Source organism: Lethenteron reissneri, chromosome 55 (assembly GCF_015708825.2).
Source record: "Lethenteron reissneri isolate LAM-NWPU_2019-01 chromosome 55, ASM1570882v1, whole genome shotgun sequence".
Lineage (NCBI taxonomy): Eukaryota > Metazoa > Chordata > Hyperoartia > Petromyzontiformes > Petromyzontidae > Lethenteron > Lethenteron reissneri.
The window spans coordinates 12,529,564-12,554,736 of NC_083833.1; the positions used below are offsets into that span (position 1 = coordinate 12,529,564).

Here is a 25,173-nt window from a genome sequence, read left to right on the forward strand (position 1 = left end):
CGTCACCTCATGTTCCCCCCACGCACCCCCCCAAGCGTTGCCCCCCCCCCCCCCCCGTGAGTCCCTCCCCCCTTACCCCCTTCGGCTTGCAGCCCCTGCACATATTTCTTGGCGTCATCCACGTTGCAGGCCGAGGCCTGCATGAGCTCGTCGGTCCACGCCTCCACGCGGTGGTCGAAGCGGATAATGCTGAAGTGGTCGTCTGGACGCAGCTCATCTAGGATGGTGCTCAGCGCCTGCTGGGTCTGCCCGACAGCGCAAACAAACAATGTCAGACGGGGCTGGGCGTGCCACGTCCGGCAAACCATTGTGGCCCTCGGTCACCAGCGGCCGTGGCATTCATTGGTCACCTGTCACTGCCTACAGTCTGCACAGCAACACCAAAGGTATCCACTGAGATATTAACCACCGGACGTATGGGTCTCTGTGTGATCAGTCTATGGGTCTCTGTCTGATGAGTCTATGGGTCTCTGTGTGAGTCTCCGGGTCTCTGTGAGAGTCTATGGGTCTCTGGTGCGTCGATGGGCTCTATGAGTCTACGGGTCTCTGTGCGAGTCTATGGGCTCTGTGTGAATCTATGGGTATCTGTGTGAATCTATGGATCTCTGTATAAGTCTATGAGTAGGGGTCTCTGTATGAGTATATGGGTCTCTCTGTGAGTATATGTGTCTTTGTGTGAGTCTATGAGTCTCTGTGTGAGTCTATGGGTCTCTGTATGAGTATATGGGTCTCTATGTGAGTTTATGGTTATCTGTGGTGAGTCTAAGAGTCTCTGTCTGTGTGAGTCCATGGGTCTCTGTGTGAGTCTATGGGTCTCTGTGTGTGTGTTTGAATCTATGTGTGTGTGAATCTTTAGGTCTCTGTGTGAGGCTATGGGTATCTGTGTGTGTCTATGTGTCGTTGTGTGAGTCTATCGATCTCTGTGTAATAAATCTCGTTGAGGTGACTTCTGGAATCCGTCTTTTATTCAACTTGTATTACAGCTTTCCTTCACGCTGCTGACAGGCAGCGTGAGAGGGACAGATAGAGAGAGAGACACACTGCCACGTGGCAACCCGGAGCCCCGCTCCCACGTGGCTCCCTTCCTCTGTTCGTTCCCGTTCTGACCCCGTGCCGCTCGTCTCCACCCCTATTTAATACCCGGGTCACGTGGTACGTTTCCGCCAATCCTCGTTAGCCTCCATGGAATATTCCAGGCCCCCTCGTAAGCTCCCGGGACAACGCCCCTGACTCCTCTCCCCATTGGCTGTGGCCAAAGCCAGCAGAACCAATCCTTACAGCTGTCACTTTTCCATTACGTCAGGGCCACGCCCCTAGGCTTCCCCCCATTGGCTATAAACCAGGACCGGCAGAGCCAATCATCATGACGAGTTGTGATACGTCAGTGAGCCGGATATATCCTCACATTACATCTGTGTGAGTCTATGGGTCTTTGTATGATTATATGGGTCTCTATGTAAGTCTATGGGTGTCTGTGTGAGTCTATGAGTCTCTATGTGAGTCTATGGTTATCTGTGTAAGTATAAGAGTCTCTGTGTGAGTCTATGGGTGTCTGTGTGAGTCTATGAGTCTCTGTGCATGTGAGTCTATGGGTCTTTGTATGATTATATGGGTCTCTATGTAAGTCTATGGGTGTCTGTGTGAGTCTATGAGTCTCTGTGCATGTGAGTCTATGGGTTTCTGTGTGAGTGTATGGGTCTCTGTGTGTGTGAATCTAAGGGTCTCTGTGTGAGTCTATGGGTCTCTGTGTGAGACTATGAGTCTCTGTGTGAGTCTATGGTTCTCTGTATGAGTATATGGGTCTCTATGTGAGTCTATGGTTATCTGTGTAAGTATAAGAGTCTCTGTGTGAGTCTATGGGTGTCTGTGTGAGTCTATGAGTCTCTGTGCATGTGAGTCTATGGGTTTCTGTGTGAGTCTATGGGTCTCTGTGTGAATGTATGGGTCTCTGTGTGTGTGAATCTAAGGGTATCTGTGTGAGTCTATGAGTCTCTGTGTGAGACTGAGTCTCTGTATGAGTATATGGGTCTCCGTGTGTGTCTATGTGTCTATGTGTGAGTCTATGGGTGTCTGTGTGAGTCAATGAGTCTCTGTGCATGTGAGTCTATGGGTTTCTGTGTGAGTCTATGGGTCTCTATGTGAGTGTATTGGTCTCTTTGTGTGTAAATCTATGGGTCTCTGTGTGAGACTATGGATTTCTGTGTGAGTGTATGGGTCTCTGTTTGTGTGAATCTGTGGGTCTCTGTGTGAGTCTATGGGGGTCTGTGTGAGTCTATAAGTCTTTGTTTGTGTGAGTCTATGGATCTCTGTGTGAGTCTATGAGTCTCTGTGTGAGTGTATGGGTCTCTGTATGAGTATATGGGGCTCTGTGTGAGTCTATGAGTCTCTGCGTGTGTGAGTCTATGCATCTGTGTGAGTCTATATGTCTCTGTGTGATTCTATGGGTCTCTGTGTGACTGAGTGTATGGGTCTCTGTGATGAGTCTATGCGTCTCTGTCTAGTCACCTGCTTCATCTTGAGGCCCCACATGGATCCGCTGACGTCGATGATGAAGACAATATTCTTTGGCGTGGGAGGGATGTTCGCTGGAGCGATGAAGTGAGCAAAGTAGCCATTGGAGATCTGGCGGTCACAGTGAGAGACACAGAGAGAGAGACACACAGACACACACACACAGTGACAGTGAGAGACACACACAGTGACAGTGAGAGACACACACAGTGACAGTGAGAGTAACACACGCAGTGATAGTGAGAATGACACACAGTGACAGTGAGAGACACACACATTAACATTGAGAGTGACACATACAGTAAGCGTGACACACACAGTGAGAGTGAGAAAACACACACAGAGTGACAGTGAGACACAGTGACACACAGTGACAGAGTGAGGCCTCTGCTTTCAAACCGGAGCTGGTCATAAGCAAACTGCCCAGGTATGTAAAACTATCCACTCTCTCCACAACTGCCCCATCACCAATGGGGAGTTGAGGGGTTGAGTGTTTGATGGCACAAAATACCCAGGCAGGTTGTTTAGTTTTGGTGGGGCTGATAGCAAGGCCCCATCTCTTAGTGGCACACTCCAAGTTCAGCAGCAGCACTTCCAAGCCTGATCTGAGTGAGTAGAAATCACCAGATCATCAGCATATGGAACATGGTTGACCAATAGGGAGTCGTCCTTTGACCGCACACCGGCACCGATCAGCCTCCCATTGTATCTCTACCAGATAGATATTTGTCCGGTACAGCCATAGAAGGCTTCACAAACTACATAGTCTAAAATGATGTTAGGTAATGTGGGAGCCAGAGGGCATCCCTGTCGCACCCCAAGGTGAACAGGGAATGGTTCCGAATTCTGGTCACCAAGTTTTATCCAGGCCTGTCCACCATCATGAAGGTCCTTAATGATTGGGAGCAGAGAGTCAGGGACTCCGAAATCACAAAAAACCCAGAGCCCAGACCTATTGATGGTATCATAGGCTTTGACAATGTTAATAAAGCAGAGATGTAGGTTCTTTTGGAATTTCTTATACTTCTGCTGTAGCAGACAGACAGAAAATATGGCATCTGTGCAGGACCGTCCTAGCCTGAAACCACTTTGGGGCTCCACATGCCTCAGCGTGCCTGGCAACGCGATGTTGAATAATCCTTGGTAGGACCTTTCCTAGCACACTGAGGATCGAGATGCCCCTGTAGTTATTACAGTCTGTGGGTGACCAGAAGGGCATCCTTCCAATCGTGCAGAACATGTATAGTGGCCCAGATTGTTATTATTATGTCATATAGGGCAGTCTGCACACAAACGCCATCTCCCTCAGCATTTCGCATGGGAGATCATCTCTGCCTGGTGATTTTCCTGGTCTCAGACTCTGGAGCGCCTACTGTACTTCCTCAATAGATGACATCTCATCCAACCACTCACAGGGGATGGATACTTCTTCCGATATTCGAGGCATTGCAGCCTCCGCAAGGTCATCCCCACATTGCACCAGGATGTTTTCCAGGCTGAGGGGATTTCCCCTCCCCCAAGACCACACAGAAATTCTCAGAAAATCTGCAAACCTGTTCCTGGGGGTTGGAGATCCGATCACCTTTCTTTCCCCTAATAGTGATGATAGGTGTGGTGTTGTAAGTTTATTTTTTTATTGAGTTAAAGAGAGATTTGTGATTGTGGGCTGCTGAGGCAGATTCCATCTCTTCAGCAATCTGCAACCACAACCCATCCTTGCAACGCAGCACGGCTCTCTGAACCTCCGATTGAAGGCTGCGGTAAGCCTCCTGATTCACAGGCGTGGGATTCTGTAGACGGTGGGAGTGGGCTTGTCGCTTTTTCTCAGCCAGCCGGAACACCACCTCTGTCAGCCGGGGTCTCCGGGGAGGTTTGCACCGTGTACCCAAAGCCACCATTGCAGCTGCATGAGCCACAGTCCTAAACCTCGCCCATTTCTCCTCAGCATCAGGAGGGGTCACAATGCCAACCCCAGCTGCAAGCGATGATGAAATTCTCACTTGCAAATTTCATCACCTAGCTGAAACCAGGTCACTGTAGGTTTGAATGGGGTTCTAAATGTACACCCACAACCGGAGTGGAAGGACGGCAGGCGCATCTTACAGATGACACGCCGATGGTCAGTGGGCAGATTAGCTTGACGGTAGGTCCTGGTGTCAAGGATATGGGCCCGCATCCGCTGTTCCATCACTATATAGTCCAACAGATGTTCTTGTTTGGACCCAGCATGCATCTATGATGCTGTGTGATGCGCTGATGCTGGAACAGTGTGAATGGTAATTATAAGCCTATGGGCTGCACAGAAGTCAATTAGCCTCCTACCGTTGTTGCCGAGCTTATCTGGCCCATGACATATAATCAATCAAGCACAGGCACAAGCATCATGACCAACTCGGGCATTAAAGTTACCCAACAGGATAACTATATCCCGAGAGGGCAACTTTAGCTAGCACCTGTGACAGGGGGCCATGGAAGGTATCTGACTCTTCAGCCTTGCCTCCCTCCCTCCACTGATGTTCATTTTCAGTGGGGGCGTAAGTAACCACTACCACCACTCCTCACCTTTGGTGAATGGAAAGGTGAGCCCACAGTAGCCTGGGGCTTACAGCTTCCTACACCTCACTGCCATGCTCCCATACCCCTTCATTATTTTGTTCAGAAGAAGAGCCACTCCCTGTTGTTTGGCAGTCTCCTGCCCCGAGTAGAGAACTGTCCATCCCTCATGGTGACTGGAACTAGAGCCAGTCCACGGGACCTCCTGAATACCACAGAAATCCAGGCGGTAACAGTCCAGAGGATTGGCAGCCTCTCCTTCGCAGTGAGCATTCTAATATTCCATTTGGCCACTCGCAGTGGCTTTACTACTGTTTCTAGAGGAACCCCGAGGGTGTGGATTCAGTCTCCAAATGGGGTTTGGCCAGGAGACGTCATAGACCCCTGTCCCCCCGGAGCTTCCGGCACAAGCTTCGTCAGATTTTTAACATGCGTTTTAGTGTATTTGTAATGCGGGCGTAAACGGCCTTCCGGATGTGACGTCACGGGGGGGAGGAGTTACGTCACGTGGGGGAAAGGGTTCAGGTCTTAAAGGGGAGAAACCGGAAGAGGAGGAGAGTTGTTGGAGACTGGGCTAGAGTGAGGCCACGCAGGGCGAAGGCTGGGGGGAGTGGCGAGATCGCCACACACACAGAGTACGGTTCGGCACCGTCGGCCAGCGGTGACCGACCCCGGAGAAGCGGGGAGCAGCGGTGAGGCTGCAGCGAGGGCAGCCGGGGAGGCTGTACGAAGAGATCAGCAGCGGGACTGCTTCGGAGGAGAGAGAGCAGCGGTGGGGCTGCGTCGAGGGCAGCCGGAGAGGCTGCACGAGGAGATCAGCAGCGAGGCTGCTAGGGGACGGAGGAAGGCTACGGGAGCGACGGCAGCGTCGGCCGTCGAGCGGAGGGTCTCTGAGAGAGAGCCGTGTGAGAAAAGAAGACGAACCCGAATAAAGGACACCAAGCCAGATACCGTGGTCGAGTCTTTTATTACATATTGAAAGTGGAGGGGTTACCAGCCCCTCCTACCTGTCCAGAGCCCCCATTGGCGGCTGTGGTGGCTACAGGCGCCATAAGGGGAAAAGCCAAATGGAATTGGCCGCACCCCCCATTAAATTTTCTGCATCCACCACAGCATTACCATCTGGCACCACCGAGAAGGTAGGGGGTTGTTTTTGTCGGACTATACACATATAGCCTTAACAGACTGTAGAGGCAAGTGCTGTCAGCGAGCACCTATGAAGGCCGGTACACGAGGAGGTAGGTGGCCAACACCACGCCCTGCCGCATTTGTTTCCCCAGTGGCGATATTTACACATTATACCAGGTACCCATTTGAGCCTGAGTCGACCTAGGGGAGGCCCTAGGACCGATTCAGATAATTATCACTGGTGTTGGCCGTGAACATCAATCGAACTCGGGTCACCAGATTCATAGTGGAGCGTAGCGCTAACCGCTGCACGACCGTGTGAAGTACACACACGTACACACACGTCCACACACACACACGTCCACACACACATGCACTGGCAGGCACCTGCACGTCCCCGGCGCTGAGCTCGCGCTTCACGTCGTAGCGCACCACCATGTTGCCCTCCAGCACCGCGCTGTTGCAGCCCGGACATGGCCCCCCCTCCACGGCAGCCGGGGGGCATGGCCGCAGGCGGATGTGGGCCTGGGCAGGGGGTAGGGGACAAGTGGTGCAGAGGGGCAGTGGAGTAGGAGATCAGTGGGGCAGGGGGACAGGGGGGTAGGGGATCAGTGGGGCAGGGGGACAGGGGGGTAGGGGATCAGTGGGGCAGGGTATCAGGAGGGTGGGGGATCAGTGGGGAAAGGGGGCAGCAGGGCAGGGGGGCAGTGGGGTATGGGATCAGGGGGACAGTGTGGCAGGGGGGCATGGGCGTGAGATTTGTCGTTAGGTGTCTGTGGTGAGTGCGCTGTGCGTGGCTGGTGAGCGGTCACGAGCAACTGGCGAGTGTGTTGCGCGTGCACAGTGAGTGATTGATCATTTAGCAGGTGAGCGTTGCTCTGTGGGTGATCAGGTGAGAGGGTGAGCATCACTCAGCAGGTAAGCGGATGAGCGTTGCTCTGCGGATGAGCAGGTGAGCGTCACTCACTCGGTGAGCAGGTGAGCTTTGGTATGCGGTTGCGTAGGTGAGCGTCGCACAGCGGGTGAGCATCGCTCAGAGGGTGAGCAGGTGAGTGTTGCTCTGCGGGTGAGCGGCTGCCTCCCTCACCTTATTGTTGCTGTGTGTGATGTTGATGATATTGCTGGGAATGCCGGGGATGGGCGGCACGTGGATGAAGCTGATGCCCTTGGGCTCCATGACGTAGACATCCACCTGGGGGAGAGACTCCCCACTCAGAGGTGCATGCGCGCGCAAGCGAGTGACTAGGTCGACTCAGCCTCAAATGAGTACCCGGTGCGGTGTTTAAACATCGTCGCTGGGGAGGTAAAGGCGGCTAGGTGTGGTTTTTGGGTACACCACCACATCGTGTGCCACAGTGCCGGCCTTCATCGTGTCTAGAATAGATTAAACGGCTCTCCAAGGACCTGCTGATCCTTGGAAGTGTTGAAAAATCGTGCGTGAGAGTGTACATGTGTGCGTGTGTGAAATGGAGTGACGTGGTACAAGGAGTGGACTTGCCGATGGCCAGTACCAGTGGTGGCAAGATCAGCCTCTGCGAAGGATGCTGCTACTGGGCCAGTTGGAGGCAGAGGAGCGATGCTAACAACAAGAAGCGGAGTGCCAGGTGGCTAAAACATAGCAAGTTGGCACAGCAGTGGGTACAGGTCGTGCATAGGCCTGTCATTTAAGTCAGTCTACCCATGGTACCTGGATCTGTCCCGTGATCTCCTGTCAGAAGCGAGCCATTAACATTTCACGTGGCCTCAAAGTGCACCGAGCCTGGCGCAAGCGCCATGGTGACATCACCACCACTTAGTGGCGAATGGCGGTTGCTGTTGTTGATGTTGTTGTTCTGTGACAATGCGAGTGTGCGCGCATGCACGGCGGTATCTGTGTAAGGACAGTGCGTGGCTTAGAGGCCGTGAGTGATTACAGTTACAGGAGGGGGCGGGGCACCGAGACAGTAAGCCTGGTGGGGAGAGCTGCGAGAGAGAGGGTCGAGAGAGGGGCAGGAGCTGAGCCCGGAGGAATATATAGGGGAGCATGAAATGGGGCTCAGGCTGCTGTGGGGAGTCTGGGTCTGGATCGTCTTGGCTGCGATCATCGCTGTCCTCATCGTTGTTGTCGTCCCTGTTATCGTCATCATCTAATTTATGAAGTCAACATCGTCGCTGGCGGCTACATCGTCGTCTCCGTATATAGTCAACCAGATATATAGGGAACATCTCGTAGTAGCTACATTTAGTCAGCCTACATCCTTCTGTGACACTTTGAATAAATATAAAACATCAATTGTTGAATCGCTGCCAGTGTGAAATCGTTGTGTGATGCCAGTGGTAAATGCGTGCGTGGTGGCTAACAGAGAGAAGCGGTTGAATCTGGCTGATCTAGAGGCAGGAGTCCTCCTTACCCCATCTAATGCAGTGACCCGGGGGCTTACGCTGGTCGGGGTGCAAACAAATTTGCAGAGGAATCAGGAACCGTTTCTGCAGGTCCTTAATGTGGGTGTAGGACCAGCTGTATTTCAGGCAGGAACAGTGCCGACCCATGCAACAACGGCGGGTACCGAGGCTGTCAACTCCACCTTGGAAACAGTTATAGGCATGGTAGAACAGGCGGTCGAGGCCGATGAGAAATGGATGGAGAAATTGTGTGATGAGAACCCAAAATTCTCCCAGGTGCAGCGGCTCGAGTTGCGATCGCTCCTGCGGGAGTTTTCTGATGTGTTCAGCAAATTTTACATTGACCGTACCTCCTTGCTGCAACACCCTATACGAAAAAACCCAGATATGTTGAGCCCGCTGGAAAAATAAAATGTACAGCAAGCGGTGGAGGAAATGTTAGTGGCAGATATTATTTATTTCTCCACTAGCCCTTGGGGAGCTCCTGTGGTGCTAGTAAAGAAGGCCGATTGTACCCTGCGATTTTGCGTCGATTTTCAGAAATTGAATAAAGTTTCAGTCACAGACACATACCCGCTCACACAAATGGATGATTCCCTGAATGCGTTGTTGGGCGCTTGGTTTTCTGAACTTTAGACCTGTTGTCAGGGTTTTGGCAACTTCCCCTGGATGAGTCATCCAAGCCAAAAACAGCATTCTGAACAACCCAGGGATTGTACCACCTTAACTGCCTTCCGATGGAGTTACATTAAGCCCCTGACACATTTCAGAGGTTAATAGAATTGGTTCTGGCAGGCCTGCCGTGGGACTCGTGCCTCATTTATCTTGACAACATCATTGTATTTGGCCACACTTTTGAGGAGCACTTACAACGGTTGAATTCTGTGTTATCTCGGATGCGGTCGACTAATCTCAAATTAAAACCTGCCAAGTTCCATCTGTTGCAAACATCGGTGCGATATTTGGGTCACTTCATGAGCAATTCCGGAATATCCATGGACCCCAACAAAACGGCGTGCATGCGCAACTGGCTAACTCCCAAGTCGGTAGGGGAAGTGCGCAGTTTTGTCGGGTTTGCGTTCTACTACTGACAGTTCATCCCACAATTTGCAACAGTTGCAAAACACCCTCCATGCTTTGACTATGAAGGGCCAGAAGTTAAGATGGGGGGAGGAGGAGGCCGCGTTTGTTGCATTACGCGAACGTCTTGCCAGCGTGCCTCACCTTGAGTATCCAGATTTTTCCTTGCCGTTCATTTTGGGCACAGATGCGAGTGACATGGGCATAGCGGCTGTCCTGTCACAAGTTAAGAATGGAGTCGCGTCTTGTCGACCATGGAGCAGCGTTACTGCGTAACCCAGAGGGAACTGTTGGCCATGGTACACTTTGTGCTACAGTACAGACGCTGCCTTTACGGGAGGGGCTTCCTGGTCCGCACGGATCACGCGGCCCTCCAGTACTTCCTACGTGTAGATCAGCCCTCCGGCCAGCTTTCACGCTGGCTGGAAATATTACAGGAGTACTCGTTCCAAGTGGTCTATCGAAAGGGGTTAGGCACATTAATGATGACGCACTCCGATTGCCGTGAAGTGAACAATGTACACGTTCATTGGGTACGGGATGGTGTAAACCGCTGGTGGAAAAGTCGTCAGAAATCGTGGCGACGTTAAATTACGCTGCACTTGTCGGGGAGGTCGTGAAAATGTATAAAGCATTAGGCCTCACGCATGCAGAGTGGGAACAGTTGCAGTTGAAAGATGTTTCATTATTGAAATTGCGGCAGCGTGCCAAGCGGGAGCGCGGCTTGTCCTTATGGAAGGACTGCTTATGTGGTGGGACAAAGGGTCGCAGCGTTTTGGCATTGCAGTTCCCACTGCCCTGTGGGGTAAGCTAACGCGGGTGCTACACAAAGAGAAATTGTTACACCTCAGCTTTCGAAAAATGTTGCTAACCCTACAAAGAGACTTTTTTTGGCTGGGAATGTCAGATGATGTGTACCACCTTGTTATGGGTTGCACCGACTGTGCGCGCCGGAAACCACCTGCCAAAAAGTCTCAACCCCCGTTGCAGTCCATCACAGTGTCCCGAGTCAATGAGCTGGGACCTTTTCCCTCTATGCAAAAAAGGAAATAAATTCCTCCTTGTCGGGGTGGAATATTTTTTAGACAGCTGCATCCATAGCCGATGCATTTTTGCACGGCTATATGATGGACAAAGGGGCTCTCGAGCAATTCCTTACGGACCAGGGCAGGAATTTTTCCTCTAAGCTGCTGCGCAAGGTGTGTGACGTGCTGGACATGAAAAAGATTTGGATGTCACCTTACCATCCTCAGACAGATGGCATGGTAGAACGCCTCCACAGGACCTTGACATCGATGCTTTGCCAGGCAGTCAATGAGGCGCAGACAGATTGGGACTTGCACGTTCCTGGGGTCCTTGAGCAATATAGGATGGCCCCTCATGCCTCCATTTTATTCATGTATGGGCAGAAAAATGAACCCCCCATTGAGGCTCAATTGGGTATGGCCTCTATAAAAAAGAAGTAGTCAATGCCCGTGCCCCTGCAAGTCACGCTGGATTGGGTATCGGAAGCACACGAGACGGCTACTGAAAACTCTTCCAGGGCGCAGGCCACTAATGAAAAGAACACGGCCCCGCCGGGCGGACGTGCTCCCGTGGACAATAGGGGACAGGGAATGGTTGCACTGCCCTAAAATGTCGCTGCATACGTCCCTTAAATTGCACCGGCTATGCAAGGCCATGTGTAAATGATAGAAATTAAGCACCCACAGTGTGTGCGAGTGGCAGGCGGGATGTCGCCATTGGTTTGTCCACCCATCATGTCTAAAACCTTATGTGTATCCCCAGTTAGATAGCTCATCCCCAACGTCTGTGCGGCCGGTGTCTGGTGTGTCCGGCGAGTCGGTGCCGCTGGCCAAAGTAATTGTACGCTGAGAAAAATGCGTTGTGTTGCCCACAATTTCCGAGCGTCTGATGTCGGGAGAGCCCCAGGATTCCGCCACAAGCGTTGGACCGCTGGCAGGGGATCGGTCGGTTTCTTCCGGAATGACCAAAGAGTTGTCCACCCCTTACAGGCTTGTGTGCAAGCCCCCGGTTTGCGAGCCCCTGTTGCCGAGGGAGACTCAGCAACTCGCCCGGAGCGATGGACTGGTGTCAAGGACCCAGTCAAAATGCTTGACATTCCGTTAGCGGATCGCCAGAATTTGCGTTGTGTTAATGTTGCGATCGTTTCTTCGGGAATGTTCGTCTGTTGCTGCGTTGATCGGGTTGGTTCGTGTCACTTGCGTTGTATTGGAAATATGGGGTTTTTTTCTTCTCTCGGGCGAGTCGGGTTATACCGCTCATTCATCCTTATGTAGTGGTGATACGCGCTGGGATTAGGGATCGTATGCCAGCGCGTAATGATTGGCTGTGTATGTGGTGACACGCGCTGACGGTGGAGGATCAGGGGTCAGCGCGGGGTCGTGGGTTACGGGGTACTGATTGGCTGTGGGCCGGTGACGCGCTGAGAGGGAGTGACCGGGTGGCAGCGCGGTGTGATTGGTGGAGTAGTGTTAACATGCGCTGGGGAAAACGGATCGTAGAGAGAGTGCGTCGTGATTGGTTCACTAAGGAGCGATGCTCACGTCGACGTCCGCATCAGCTCCGTCTCTCGTGAGCAGGGGCTATAAAAGGGGATGCACACAGGCGTAAGGGCAGTATGTAACCAGCAAAGAATGAAGACGGGGATGAAGACATAGGGCCCTGCGGTACCTAGTCCCGCTGTCCTAACGGGACCGGGACTCTGTGTAACCCAGAGGCGAGTGTATTGTGTGTAGCCATAGGCATAGAGTCTACATGAGCCGAATGCATTGTGTGTAGCCAGAGGCATAGGGTCTACACGAGTCAAGTGTGTTGTGTGTAGCCAGAGGCATAGAGTCTACACGAGTCAAGTGTATTGTGTGTAGCCAGAGGCATAGAGTCTACACGAGTTAAGTGGAGTGTATAGTCCAAAGGATAGAGACCACCCGTTGTATTGTGACACGTCAAGATTTAATAAAAGTGTGTTACCCGTCAAGAAGTTCCTGCCGTCAATTCAAATACTTCAACTGGCGTCAGAAGTGAAACGGTCTTCCAAGCATGGATACAAGGAAGACCCGTCGGACCCACGGGATTGACCGCGGGGACAACCTCGACGACTCGGGCCAGCTGGCATCGGGGGGTGAGGACGAGGAATTGCCCACGCTGCAGGATCCGCCGACGGCGCCGGACGAGCGACGGGGGACCGACGCCGTGCTCCGCGAGGCGCACTCCCGTCTGGCGGAGCTGCTGCTCGCCGCCGCGTCCATCCTGGCGGAGATCAGCTCGTCGGGAGGAGCGGGGACGGCGGCGGACGTTCTACAGGGTCGCCCCGCAGATTCCCGCCAAAATGACTTGGCGATTCCCGCCATTTCATCTGCGCCGACTTTTGGCGGGAACGGCCATCACCACGTGGCAGCGGTTCTCCAAGCGCGCCCGCTTACGTCACCAACGCGCGCTGCGGACCGCCATCAAACACCCGCCACTGGGGCCGCCATCTTACACACCAACGGGGCGGCAGAGAGGAAGCACGAGGAGGAGGACGACTTCATCTTTCAACAGCGCCTTCCCACGTTGTCAGCCTTCAAGGCGGAAGGCGGGGACTGGGGCCAATTTCAGCGCAGGTTTTTGGCGCATCAGGAGATGTCCGCCTGGTCCGACGCTACGGCACTGCGGGCACTGCCTGCCATGCTGGACGACAACGCGCTCGCGGCCTTCACGTCCGCACGCAGGTCGGACCGCTCCACGCTCAAGGATGCGCTGGCTCTCATGGCCAAGGTCTATGGTCCTCCCTCGGCGTGTCGCCATCATTTTTATGCAAGACGGAAGGCGGACACGGAGACCGTGCTCGCCTATCGCACGGCGTTGCTGGCTCTCGCCGACGCCGCGTTCCCTCGTATGGACGAGGAGGGCCAAGATGCGATGGTTTTGGAGCAACTGCTCAAGTTGGCGCAGGACCTGGGGGTCCCCATCAACATGGCCGACGAGACCGATATTTCTTCCTTACGGGTCGCTACGAGCATACAAGCGCACGAGGTCCTTCAACGTAAACAGGGGGTCGTCTGCAACGCTGCCGTGGCCTCAGCTCCGGGCCCGGTAGTCACCATGCCCCAAGTCGTCAGCCCACGAGAGGAGGCGTTCATCGCGGGACGACCGGGGGACTGGAGGTCGGGGGGTCGTTCGCCTTTGCGATCGGCCCGCAAGCTGGAGCAACCGAGATCTCCGACGACTGTCATCACGTGTTATAACTGCGGCCTCCGGGGCCACGTGGCCTCCGGTTGCCGCGCCCCACGTCAGCGCACCATGGGACCTCGGCTGGACGACGAACAAGGCCCCAAGTCATCCCTGCAAACCCCGGCAAGTCGCGGCACCTCACATGCTCGGCCCGCATACTCGACACGCATGGGCCGTCGCGTTGCGGCGGAGGAGAGCCGAGTAGGGTTCAGGGATTCGGTTCGGCGAGGGGGGTTCGGCCGGGACCGGGGAGACATTAAATGGTCGGAGTTGGGGCACAGAATAGTGGCTGCCTCAGCGGGTTCATCCGTCGTTACGGGATCTATTGATGGGGTCGAGGTCAGGGTGTTAGTGGACACGGGGGCATCGGCGACTATTATATCGGACCTCATTTATAACATTCTCCCTGTACAATGTCGTCCGCTTCTTCCGGTGGATGTGCCATTTTACGCCGCTAACGGGGGATCGTTGGGCATTATCGGTCAGATTAGGGCGTCCATTTGCATTGGTGATATCAAATTGTCGGGACCCGTTTTCGTTTCGTCCTCCCTGGCGGTTCCTTGTCTATTGGGCACTGATTTTTTGGCAAAAATGCCCATCAAAATTCTCATTGATCAGCGTTGCATTGAACTACCATCGGGTCGCCGTATTTCATTTTTGACGAGCCCTACTGAAATTCGGACGGCGTGCGCTACGATACAAGCGTTAGCGACACAGACCGTGCACGTGCCCCCGGGTTCACAAATGTTAATTGCCCTCCGGTTGCGGAAACCATGGGTGAGGGAGGCCTCGGAACAAGGCATGCTTTTGGGTCCTTCTAATAGGGCTGTTGGAGGTCTCGATTTGTCGGTGGCTCACACTTTGGTTGGGGCTGACAGGGATCCGTTTGTGATGGTTTTAAACGCTGGGTCGCGGCCGGCCGTCATTCAGCAGGGCACCGTGCTAGCTCACGCGGCGCGGGTCCCTGCGGAAGAGCGGCTGGTTGCGCAGGCTGATCCGAGCCCCACGCAAAACGTAAAACCGAAGGAGGACCTCGAATGGGTCGATTTGCTGTGCGCGGACTCTGACGATTTGTCAGCGGTACAGTTGGGTGCGCTGCGCGGGTTGCTGATTGAATTTTCGGATGTCTTCAGTAAACATAAGTATGACATTGGGTGCACGGACCTGCTACGCCACCACATTGAAACGGGCGATGCGGCACCGGTCAGGCTAAATCCCTTCCGACTGAGTCCTGCTGAGAAGGAACATGTTCAGTCGGCCGTTAACGATATGCTAGAAGCCGACATTATTTCGCCTTCTTCCAGTCCTTGGGGGAGCACCTATTGTGCTCGTTAAAAAGCAGGATGGGTCCTTGCGATTTTGCGTCGATTTCCGTCGCCTGAATAAGATCTCTGTGGCCGACGCGTATCCGCTCCCCAGGATGGACGAGTCCCTCGACGCATTGTCTGGTGCGCGATACTTTTCGACTCTTGATTTATTATCCGGATTCTGGCAGTTGCCACTCGACGAAGAGTCTAAGCCTAAGACTGTATTTCGGACTCCAGGGGGCCTGTTTCAGTTTAACCGGTTACCCATGGGACTTCACTCCTCTCCTGCGACGTTTTAGCGCCTTATGGAGTTGGTTTTGTCGGGCTTGCAATGGGATACGTGCCTGATTTACCTTGACGATGTCATTGTTTTCAGTAAAACGTTTGAAGAACACCTCCAGCGATTGAGAGGGGTGTTCTTGCGAATGCGATCGGCTAAATTAAAGTTTAAACCGGCCAAATGCCACCTTTTTCGTAAATCCGTTAGATACTTGGGTCACATTGTCGACTCTTCGGGGATTTCTACCGATCCTGCGAAGACGGACTGTGTCAGTTCGTGGCCGACGCCCACGTCAGTTTCGGACGTGCGCAGTTTCATCGGTTTTGCTTCGTATTATCGCCGATTCGTTGAGCACTTCGCCACCATTGCAAAACCCTTGCACGCTCTAACGGCGAAAGGAGTGAAGTTCCGATGGGGACCGGAGGAGGAGGCTGCATTCTGCTCCCTCCGGGACGCCTTGGTAGGGGCCCCACCCTTGCGCTATCCGGACTTTGCGAGTCCCTTCTTGCTAGACACGGATGCTAGCAACACGGGCATTGGGGGGGGTGCTGTCCCAAGTCGTTGGAGGGGTCGAACGGGTGGTCGCCTATGGTAGCAGGGTGTTGTCGCCGGCAGAGCAGCGCTACTGCGTCACCCGTCGCGAGCTGCTTGCCATTGTTTTTTTCGTACAACAATTCAGACCATATCTCTATGGTCGTCACTTTACGGTCCGGACGGACCACGCGGCGCTCCAGTATTCATTGCGGGTCGCCCAGCCCTCGGGCCATTTGTCGCGGTGGTTGGAAGTCCTCCAGGACTATCAGTTCACGACTACATACCGTAAGGGGTTGCGACACACAAATGCCGATGCCCTGTCGCGGTTGTTGCCTTGTCACAAATGTGCGTGCTTATCGGGATCGGCGCGCTGTAAACCGCCAGTTACGGAAGGTATGGAGGCGTTGGTTGCGACCGCGGGCACACCAATTGGGGATGTTCCCGCTACCCCAGGGGGTCAGGACTCGCTGCTCTCACTGTCGCTGATTGAGTGGGGCCGTCTCCAAATGGCGGACAGCTCCCTGCTAGCATTGCGCCGCAGGACGGGGGGTTCCGAAGGTGACCATGAACGAACTGGCTCCTACGTGCTTAAGCAAGGCCTGTTAATGAGATGGGACAGTTTGTCCCGGCGGCACGCGATTGTGGTGCCTTCTGCTGTGAGGGGGAAGGTTGTCTTGGCCGCACACGAACGCCTCTTGCATTTGGGAGTTAACAAAACGCTTGCCCTGCTTCAGCGTGACTATTATTGGCCGGGAATGGGGAGTGACGTGGTGAATATTCTGAAGGGTTGTGTTGAGTGCGCCAGACGGAAACCACCGCCCGTGGCAGCTAATCCACCGCTGCAATCTATTCAGGTCTCGCGCACTAACGAGCTCGTTGCACTCGATATTCTGGGGCCTTTTCCAGTCACGCCTAGGGGTAATAAGTACCTGTTGGTGGGGGTCGAATATTTTACCCGGTGGCCTATGGCGTGGCCACTCGCCAACCAGTCGGCGGCGGCTGTGACGGACGCCTTTGTCCAGGGCTACGTCCTGGACAAGGGGGCTCCCGAACGCTTGCTGACCGACCAAGGGAAACATTTTTCGAGTAAATTACTGCAAGAGGTGTGCGACCTGTTGGGTACTAAGAAGGTGCGTACCTCCCCGTACCACCCGCAGACGGACGGGATGGTGGAGAGGCTCCACAGGACATTGACTTCTATGCTGTACCAGCAGGTGTGTGAGGCACATGTTGATTGGGACCTGCAGGTCCCTGGGGTCCTCGCCGCGTATAGAATGGCCCCCATGCAGCTACGGGATTTTCCCCTTTTTATCTGATGTACGGTCGGGAAGCCGACCCGCCCATGGAAACGCAGCTGGGCCTGCCCGCACCACGAACTAATTCGAAATTGGCAGAGCATATTAAATTTAATATTCATAAGCTGACAGAGGCAAGGGAGGCCGCACGGCTTAATTCGCGGGCTCGCCAAATTGCAAACGAGCGGTTGCGTGCACGGAAGGTGTCCGTGCACAACTGGGAACCAGGTGACAGGGCCTGGCTGCATTGTCCTCAGGCACCTTTGGCTACGTCGCCTAAATTGTTGAAGCCATGGCGGGGACCCGTGGAGGTCGTGCGGGTTGCACGCCCCCAGTGCGTTCAGATAAAATGGGGAAAACGCCGTTGGTACGTCCACCCCTCCCGACTGAAACCGTTCTCGCCTCCATATGGCCTCCCCTTGTGTCGTGAGGGCCGAGCATGTGACGTGACCGACGACCCTAAGGGGGAAATGTCTTTGCCTGCTCCTCACATGTCTCCGCCTGATCCGCTCCCAGGTGTCTCGGAACTGACAGCTGCCGACCACCGGCGGCCGGATCTTCGCGGCGGGGCCGGTCCTTCCAGGCCCGATCCGCGCCGTCTAGAGCTGCCGGAGCCACCGGACGGTCGCCAGCGTCCCGTCCCATACGACGGACCGGCCAGACGGACTCGCGCTAGGTCGCGCTACTTTTTATGACCTACCACGTGAGGAGTCGAGGCAGCCGGAGCGCCTCGTCACTGCGTTTAGTCACAGAGACACTTGGCGCGTTCGTTTTCTGGTGTTCGCTTTTATTGTGTTGTTCGTCGGGCTGTATATTGCTTCTTATTTAAGTGTTGTGTTGTGTTGTTGTTGTTGCGTTACAGGGCACACTGGGGGGTGGAGTTTCTTTATTACTGCGTTGACGTTAGGTTGTGTTGTTGGTTAACAGCCGGGCCGGCTGCAAGCTATGTGGGAGGGGGTGATGTAGTGGTGATACGCGCTGGGATTAGGGATCGTATGCCAGCGCGTAATGATTGGCTGTGTATGTGGTGACACGCGCTGACGGTGGAGGATCAGGGGTCAGCGCGGGGTCGTGGGTTACGGGGTACTGATTGGCTGTGGGCCGGTGACGCGCTGAGAGGGAGTGACCGGGTGGCAGCGCGGTGTGATTGGTGGAGTAGTGTTAACATGCGCTGGGGAAAACGGATCGTAGAGAGAGTGCGTCGTGATTGGTTCACTAAGGAGCGATGCTCACGTCGACGTCCGCATCAGCTCCGTCTCTCGTGAGCAGGGGCTATAAAAGGGGATGCACACAGGCGTAAGGGCAGTATGTAACCAGCGAAGAATGAAGACGGGGATGAAGACATAGGGCCCTGCGGTACCTAGTCCCGCTGTCCTAACGGGACCGGGACTCTGTGTAACCCAGAGGCGAGTGTATTGTGTGTAGCCATAGGCATAGAGTCTACATGAGCCGAATGCACTGTGTGTAGCCAGAGGCATAGGGTCTACACGAGTCAAGTGTGTTGTGTGTAGCCAGAGGCATAGAGTCTACACGAGTCAAGTGTATTGTGTGTAGCCAGAAGCATAGAGTCTACACGAGTTAAGTGGAGTGTATAGTCCAAAGGATAGAGACCACCCGTTGTATTGTGACACGTCAAGATTTAATAAAAGTGTGTTACCCGTCAAGAAGTTCCTGCCGTCAATTCAAATACTTCACTTATACGCGTTTTGTTCGTCGGTCGTCCGGTTGTTGTTTTTAATGTAGATGGTTCTGCCCTAATGTTGAATAAAAAAATCAGTGTTAGCTGGGACGGCTATTTTTTCTAGAAGGGGGGGGGGGGTGATGTGAAGGCAGTACGCAGCTTAGTGGCTGCGAGTGATGGTTACAGTGACCGGAGGGGGCAGGGCTCTGAGACAGTATGCCAGGTGGGGAGAGCTGCGAGAGAGAGGGTCGAGAGAGGGGCGGAAGCTGAGTCCAGAGAAATATATAGGGGGAGCGTGGAATGGGGCTCGGGGCTGCCGTGGGGAGTCTGGGTCCGTGGCTGTGATCGTCGCTGCCCTCATCGTTGTCGTCGTCCCTGTTATTGTCATCATCATCGTCTAATTTATGAAGTCAACATCTTCTTTGGTGGCTACATCGACGTCTCCCTATATAGCCAACCAGATATATAGGGAACGTCATGTCGTTTAGCCAGACTACATCCTTCTGTGACACTTTGAATAAATAGAAAACATCAAGACAGCGTCTCCGAGTGCTAAAATTACACCTGCATGGTCTGCACGCACTGTGTGGTGCACAGGCTCAGCGTGTGAGTACACGGGTACCTGCATGGTGTGTGTGTACATCCACATGAGGGTACCTGCATAGTCTGGACACGCTGTGCCGTGCGCAGGCTCAGAGTGTGCTCGTAGCGGCCCAGCTGACGGCGCAGGAGTTCGTCGTAGCACAGCTCAAACTGCACGGTGCTGCCTGGAGCAAGGCTCACGCCCACCACGAAGCGCTCCACGTCGCGCCCGGGGCTCCTGCGGCCAGCGGGGCCATCGCCGGTGGGACAGATGGACCCCAGGGAGTCATAGGTGAGTCACGGGTGGGTCACGGGTGAGTCACGGGTGGGTCACGGGTGAGTCACGGCTGAGTCATGGGTGAGCAAATCAAAATTGTGACGGGGCACCAGATAATAGTCACTGGTGTATGTGTGTCGACCTTGACCGAGAATCGAACTTGGTTTTGCTGATGTTCATAGTGCGGCACGCTAATTGCTATGCTAATGCTCCCCACCACGGATGCACAGAGAAAGACATATCCCCCGTGCAGCCTTAACAGACAGTTGTGTCAAGTGCTATTAGCGAGTAGTACTTATGAAAGCCGGCATGGCACACGAGGGGGTGGGTGGTCAGCACCACGCGCGGCCATCTTTGTCTCCCCAGTGCCGATGTTTAAACACCGCACCAGGTATTCGCATACTATAGCACACACCCGTATACTCTAGCACACACTCGTTTACTTCAGCACACACTCGTATACTATAGCACACACTCCATCACACACCAACAACAACAACAACCGCCATTCGCCACTAAGTGGCGGTGACGTAAACACGATGCTTGTGCCAGGCTAGGTGTACCATGTGAAGTGTGACTGGCTGATGCACCACCTGTGCCCCCTACTGTGCCAACTTGCTGTGCTTTAGCCACCCAGCGCTCCGCTCGTTGTTGTGAACGTCACTCCTCCGCCTTCTGTTGTTGTTGGAGGGCAACTGCCTCCAAATGCCCAGGAGCGTCCTTCACGAGCCTCCTCCACAGAGGCCGATCTTGACACCGCTGGTACCAGTCATCGGCAAGTCCATTCAGCTCCACATCCTCCTGTACTACATCACTCCATCTCTTCTCTAGCCCGTGCCGTGCCCGTTTAGCCCCCTCGATCCGGCCGAACAAAAGCTGTTTGGGCAAGCGGTGATTGGGCATGCGGGCTACATGGCCCAGCCAACGCAGCCTTGCCTGCCGGAGGAGCTCACCGATGGGACTTTGTCCAGATCTTTCTCGGATTTGTGAGCTCCTCACACAATCCAGCCTGGTTAAACCCAGGATTGATAGTAGGCAGGCCAGTCTAAATGTTTCTAACCGGCGAAGATGTTCCATTAGGGGGGGTCCACGTTTCGCAAGCGTAGCGAAGGGAGGGAATGACTGTGGCCGAGAAGACCCGAAGCTTCGTATGGAGCGACAGGCCAGGTAGCTTCCACACAGCGTTAAGCAACCGATGAAAAGATAATGCCGCTCGATTAGATCGGAGTGAGTCCTTTGCTGTTAAACCGGAGCCGGTCATGAGCACACTGCCCAAGTATGGGAAACTCTCCACTCTCTCAACAACTGCCCCATCACCGATTTGGAGTTGTGGGGGTGGCGTGCCCAATGGTACAAAATACCCAGGCAAGTGCTTCGTTTTGGTGGGACCCCACCTCTCAGTGGCACACTCCAGTTTCAGCAGCAGCACCTCGAACTCCTTCTCTGAGTGAACTGCAATTACCAGGTCGTCGGCATACATAACGTGTTTGACCAATAAGGAGCCATCCCTTGACCGCACCCGGGCATCGATCAGCCTCCCATTGTATCTGTACCAGATGGAAATACCTCCCGTACAGCCACTGAAGGCTTCACGAACTAAGTGGTCGAAATAGATGTTAAATAATGTTGGAGCCAGAGGGCATCCCTGTCGCACCCCAAGGTGTACAGGAAATGGCTCTGACTCCCGGCCACGTAGTTTTACCCGGGCCTTCTCACCATCTTGAAGGTCCTTAATGAGCGTGAGCAGAGGGTTAGGGACTCCGAAAGCACGAAGAACAACCCAGAGCCCAGGCCTGCTGATGGTATCATAGGCCTTGACCAGATCAATGAAGCAGATATGTAGGTCTTGTTGGAATTCCCTACACCTCTGCTGTAGCAGACGGAGAGAAAATATGGCATCTGTGCAGGACCGCCCTTTCCTGAAACCGCATTCGGGCTCCGCAAGTTTCTCCTCAGCATGCCTAGCAAGGCAATGTTGAATAATCCTTTCCAGGACCTTTCCCGGCACACTGAGGAGTGAGATGCCCCTATAGTTGTTACAGTCTGTGTGGTCCCCTTTCTGAAAGAGGGGGACCACCAGGGCATCCTTCCAATCCTGTGGAACCCGTCCAGTGGCCCTGACTGTTGTTATGATGTCATGTAGGACAGTCTGCGTACAAACGCCACCCTCCCTCAGCATTTCGCTTGGGAGATCATCTCTGCCCAGTGCCTTTCCTGGTTTCAGACTCTGGATCGCCTTCAGTACTTCCTCAACGGATGGCACCTCAGCCAGGCACTCACAGGGGGTGACTTCCTCCTGCAATATTTGAGGCACCGCAGCCTCAGCAGGGTCATCCCCACTTTGTGCCATGAAGTTTTCCAGGCTGAGGGATTCCCCCTCCCCCAGGACTTCACATAAATGCTCAGAAAATCTGCAAACCTGTTCCTGGGGGTCGGAGATTGGATCAAAGATCTTTCCCCTAATTATGGTAATAGGTGTGGCGCTCCAGGTTACTTTTTTGATGGAGTTAAATAGGAATTTGTGATTGCGGGCCATTGACGCAGACTCCATCTTCTCAGCAACCCGCGACCACCACCCGTCCTTTCAGCGCCTCATGGCTCTCCGAACCTCTGAGTGAAGGCGGCGGTAAGCCTCCTCATTCTCTGACGTTGGATTCTGTAGTTGATGAGAGTGGGCCTGTCGCTTTTTCTCAGCCATCCTGGACACCGCCTCTGTCAGCCAGGGTCTCTGGAGAGGTCTGTACCCAAAGCAGCCATTGCAGCTGCATGAATCACAGTCCTAAACCTCGCCCATTTACACTCGACATCAGGAGGAGTGGGGGACAATGCCAACCCCAGCCGCAAGCGATGATGAAATTCTCGCTTGCAACTTTCATCGGCTAACTGAGACCAGGCCACCTTAGGTTGGAATAGGGTCCTGGGTGTACACCCACCACCAGAGTGGAAGAATGGCAGGCGCATCTTACAGATGACTAGTCGATGGTCAGAGGGCAGATCAGCTCCACGGTAGGCCCTGGTGTCAAGGACATGGGCTCGCATCCGCTGGTCCATCACTATGTTCTTGCTGGGCCCGGCATGCATCCATGATGTTGTGTGGTTGCGCCAATGCCGGAACAGCGTGTTGGTAGTTACAAGCCCATGGGCTGCACAAAAGTCTAGCAGCCTCTTGCCGTTGTTATTGAGCTGATCTGGCTCATGCCTTCCAATCACTCCAGACCAGGTGTCAGCATCATGACCAACACGGGCATTGAAGTCACCCAACAAGATTAGTCTATCCCGAGAGGCCACTTTAGCCAGCACCTGTGACAGGAGGTCATAGAAGGCATCTGACTCATTGGCCTTGCCTGCATCCCTCCACGGATGTTCGTCTTCGGTGGGGGCATAAGTAACCACGACCACAACTCCTCACCTACGGTTGATGGGAAGGCTAGCCCATTCCATGTGGCCATCCGTAGTGGCTTTTCGTTGTTTCTGGAGAAGCCCCAAGGGTAAAGATTCAATCTCCTGGCTCCACCAAATGGGGTTTGGCCAGGAGACGTCATAAAAGCCTGTCCCCCCGGAGCCTCCGGCACAAGCTAATTAGTTAGATATTTCAGTCATGGTTTAGTGGTAAATTATTGAAGGTGGAGGGGTTACCAGCCCCTCGCACCCGTCTAGAGCCCCCATTTAGCCGCTGTGGTGGTCCCAGATGCCATGAGGGGAAAGGCCAATCGGAATTGGCCCTCCCCCCATGGCACTGCCCACGACAGCATTGCCCATCTCACACCGCGAGGAGGTAGAGGGTTGTTTTGCCGGACCATCACACACTCGTATACTCCAGCACACACTTGCATATTCCAGCACACAGTCGCACACTCCAAGGCACCTGTATAGGCCAGAAGCTTACACGAGGGGGTGGGTGGCCAGCACCACGCCCGACCGCCGTTGTCTCCCCAGTGGCGATGTTTACACACCGCACAAGGTACTCATCTGAGGCAGAGTCGGCCTAGGAGAGGCCCAGGACTGGTTCAGATAATCGTCACTGGTGTTGGCCGTGAGCGGGAGTCGAACCTGGGTCACCGGGTTCATAGCGCAGCACGCTAACCGCTGCATGACCCCCCCCACTTCACTCTCATGCACGATTCTTCAACACTTCCAATGATCGGCGGATCCTTGGAGAATCGTTTAATCTCTACTCTTAGACCTGACGATGTCGCACGCAACGCACACGTCATTAGCCTATACCGTGCTGGCCCCATGCCGGCTCAAATATGCTCGTGGAGAAGGAGAGTGTGTGACCGTGTATGTCTTCTCGCTGTTAAGGCGATATTGGAGTAGGGCACGGTAGTGTTGCGGTTAGCCCACCGCGCTATGAACCCCGGCTATCCGAGTTCGATTCCTGCTCACGGCCAACACCAGTGATTATTATCTGAACCAGTGCTGGGCCTCCCCTAGGTCGACTCAGCCTCAAATAAGTACCTGGAGCAGTGTGTATAATACACCGCCACCCACCCCCTCGTGTGCCGTGCCCCAACAGTCTGTTCAGGCTATACAGGGGATCTTTGTATTTGTCTTTGCTCACCGGAGTAGAACAGGTGGCAGGTGGCTCTGTCGCGCCCGCTGGTACTGCAGCTTTGCCTGCAGTCTGTCCTTGACGCTGCCCAGGTAAGTCTTCCCGTCCACCGTCCTGTGGGACAGGTGAGACCCATAGACGCAGTTCAGACACACGGACGCAGGTAAGAGCCAGGCAGCTGAGACACTTGTACTGGTGAGATAGGCAGATATGACGTACGGACAGGTGAGACAGACAAGTGACACACACAGTTCAAGTTCAAGTTAATTTATTAGGTATAGCCCTGTGAAATATTCGGCTCTTGAATCGGGTGCAACCGCAACAAACAAAAAACAAAAACATGAACAAAAAACATCTTAAAGTGAATATGTGACTAAGTGCAACAGAAAATCCAAGAAAAGACAGCAAAATATTGCAGAAAAAAAACGTACACCAAAGCTGTGTGCAAAAATCCCAGTGGGATGCAAGTCAAACAACAACAACACAGACAGGTGAGATGCAGAGACAAGGGAGACACAGAGATGAGACAGAGATGAGACAGAGATGAGACATGTTGTACACATGTGAGTTACAAAAACAGATGAGACATACAATCGTGTATGTATGTATGCGTCCGCACAGAGTATATAGTGTACAGTCGTGTGGGCTATTGTAGTTTGTAGTGCAGTGTATAGCACAGTGTGCAGCATAACGTAGCGTGTGTGGTGCATAGTTTGTTGTGATGTGTAGTGTGGTTCAAGGGTGAACACGGTGAGGTTGAGGTGAGAACGAGTAGGAG

The 25,173-nt window shown here is 53.8% G+C and overlaps 1 protein-coding gene across 2 annotated transcripts in view; it reads right to left on the reverse strand.

Annotated features, from left to right (window-relative positions):
- ITIH2 (inter-alpha-trypsin inhibitor heavy chain 2) overlaps positions 1–25,173 on the reverse strand; it is a 64,855-nt gene that overhangs the window by 20,907 nt on the left and 18,775 nt on the right. The window contains exons 3-8 of one of the 2 annotated variants that reach the window (XM_061574559.1): positions 24,405–24,509; positions 19,642–19,804; positions 7,280–7,384; positions 6,580–6,717; positions 2,506–2,622; positions 77–245 (exon numbers count right to left, since the gene is read on the reverse strand). In XM_061574559.1, coding sequence (XP_061430543.1) covers positions 77–245; positions 2,506–2,622; positions 6,580–6,717; positions 7,280–7,384; positions 19,642–19,804; positions 24,405–24,509 — 797 coding nt within the window. Of the gene's footprint in view, positions 1–76; positions 246–2,505; positions 2,623–6,579; positions 6,718–7,279; positions 7,385–7,879; positions 8,085–19,641; positions 19,805–24,404; positions 24,510–25,173 lie in introns of those variants that run through there. The other variant, XM_061574560.1, reaches the window with a different exon arrangement.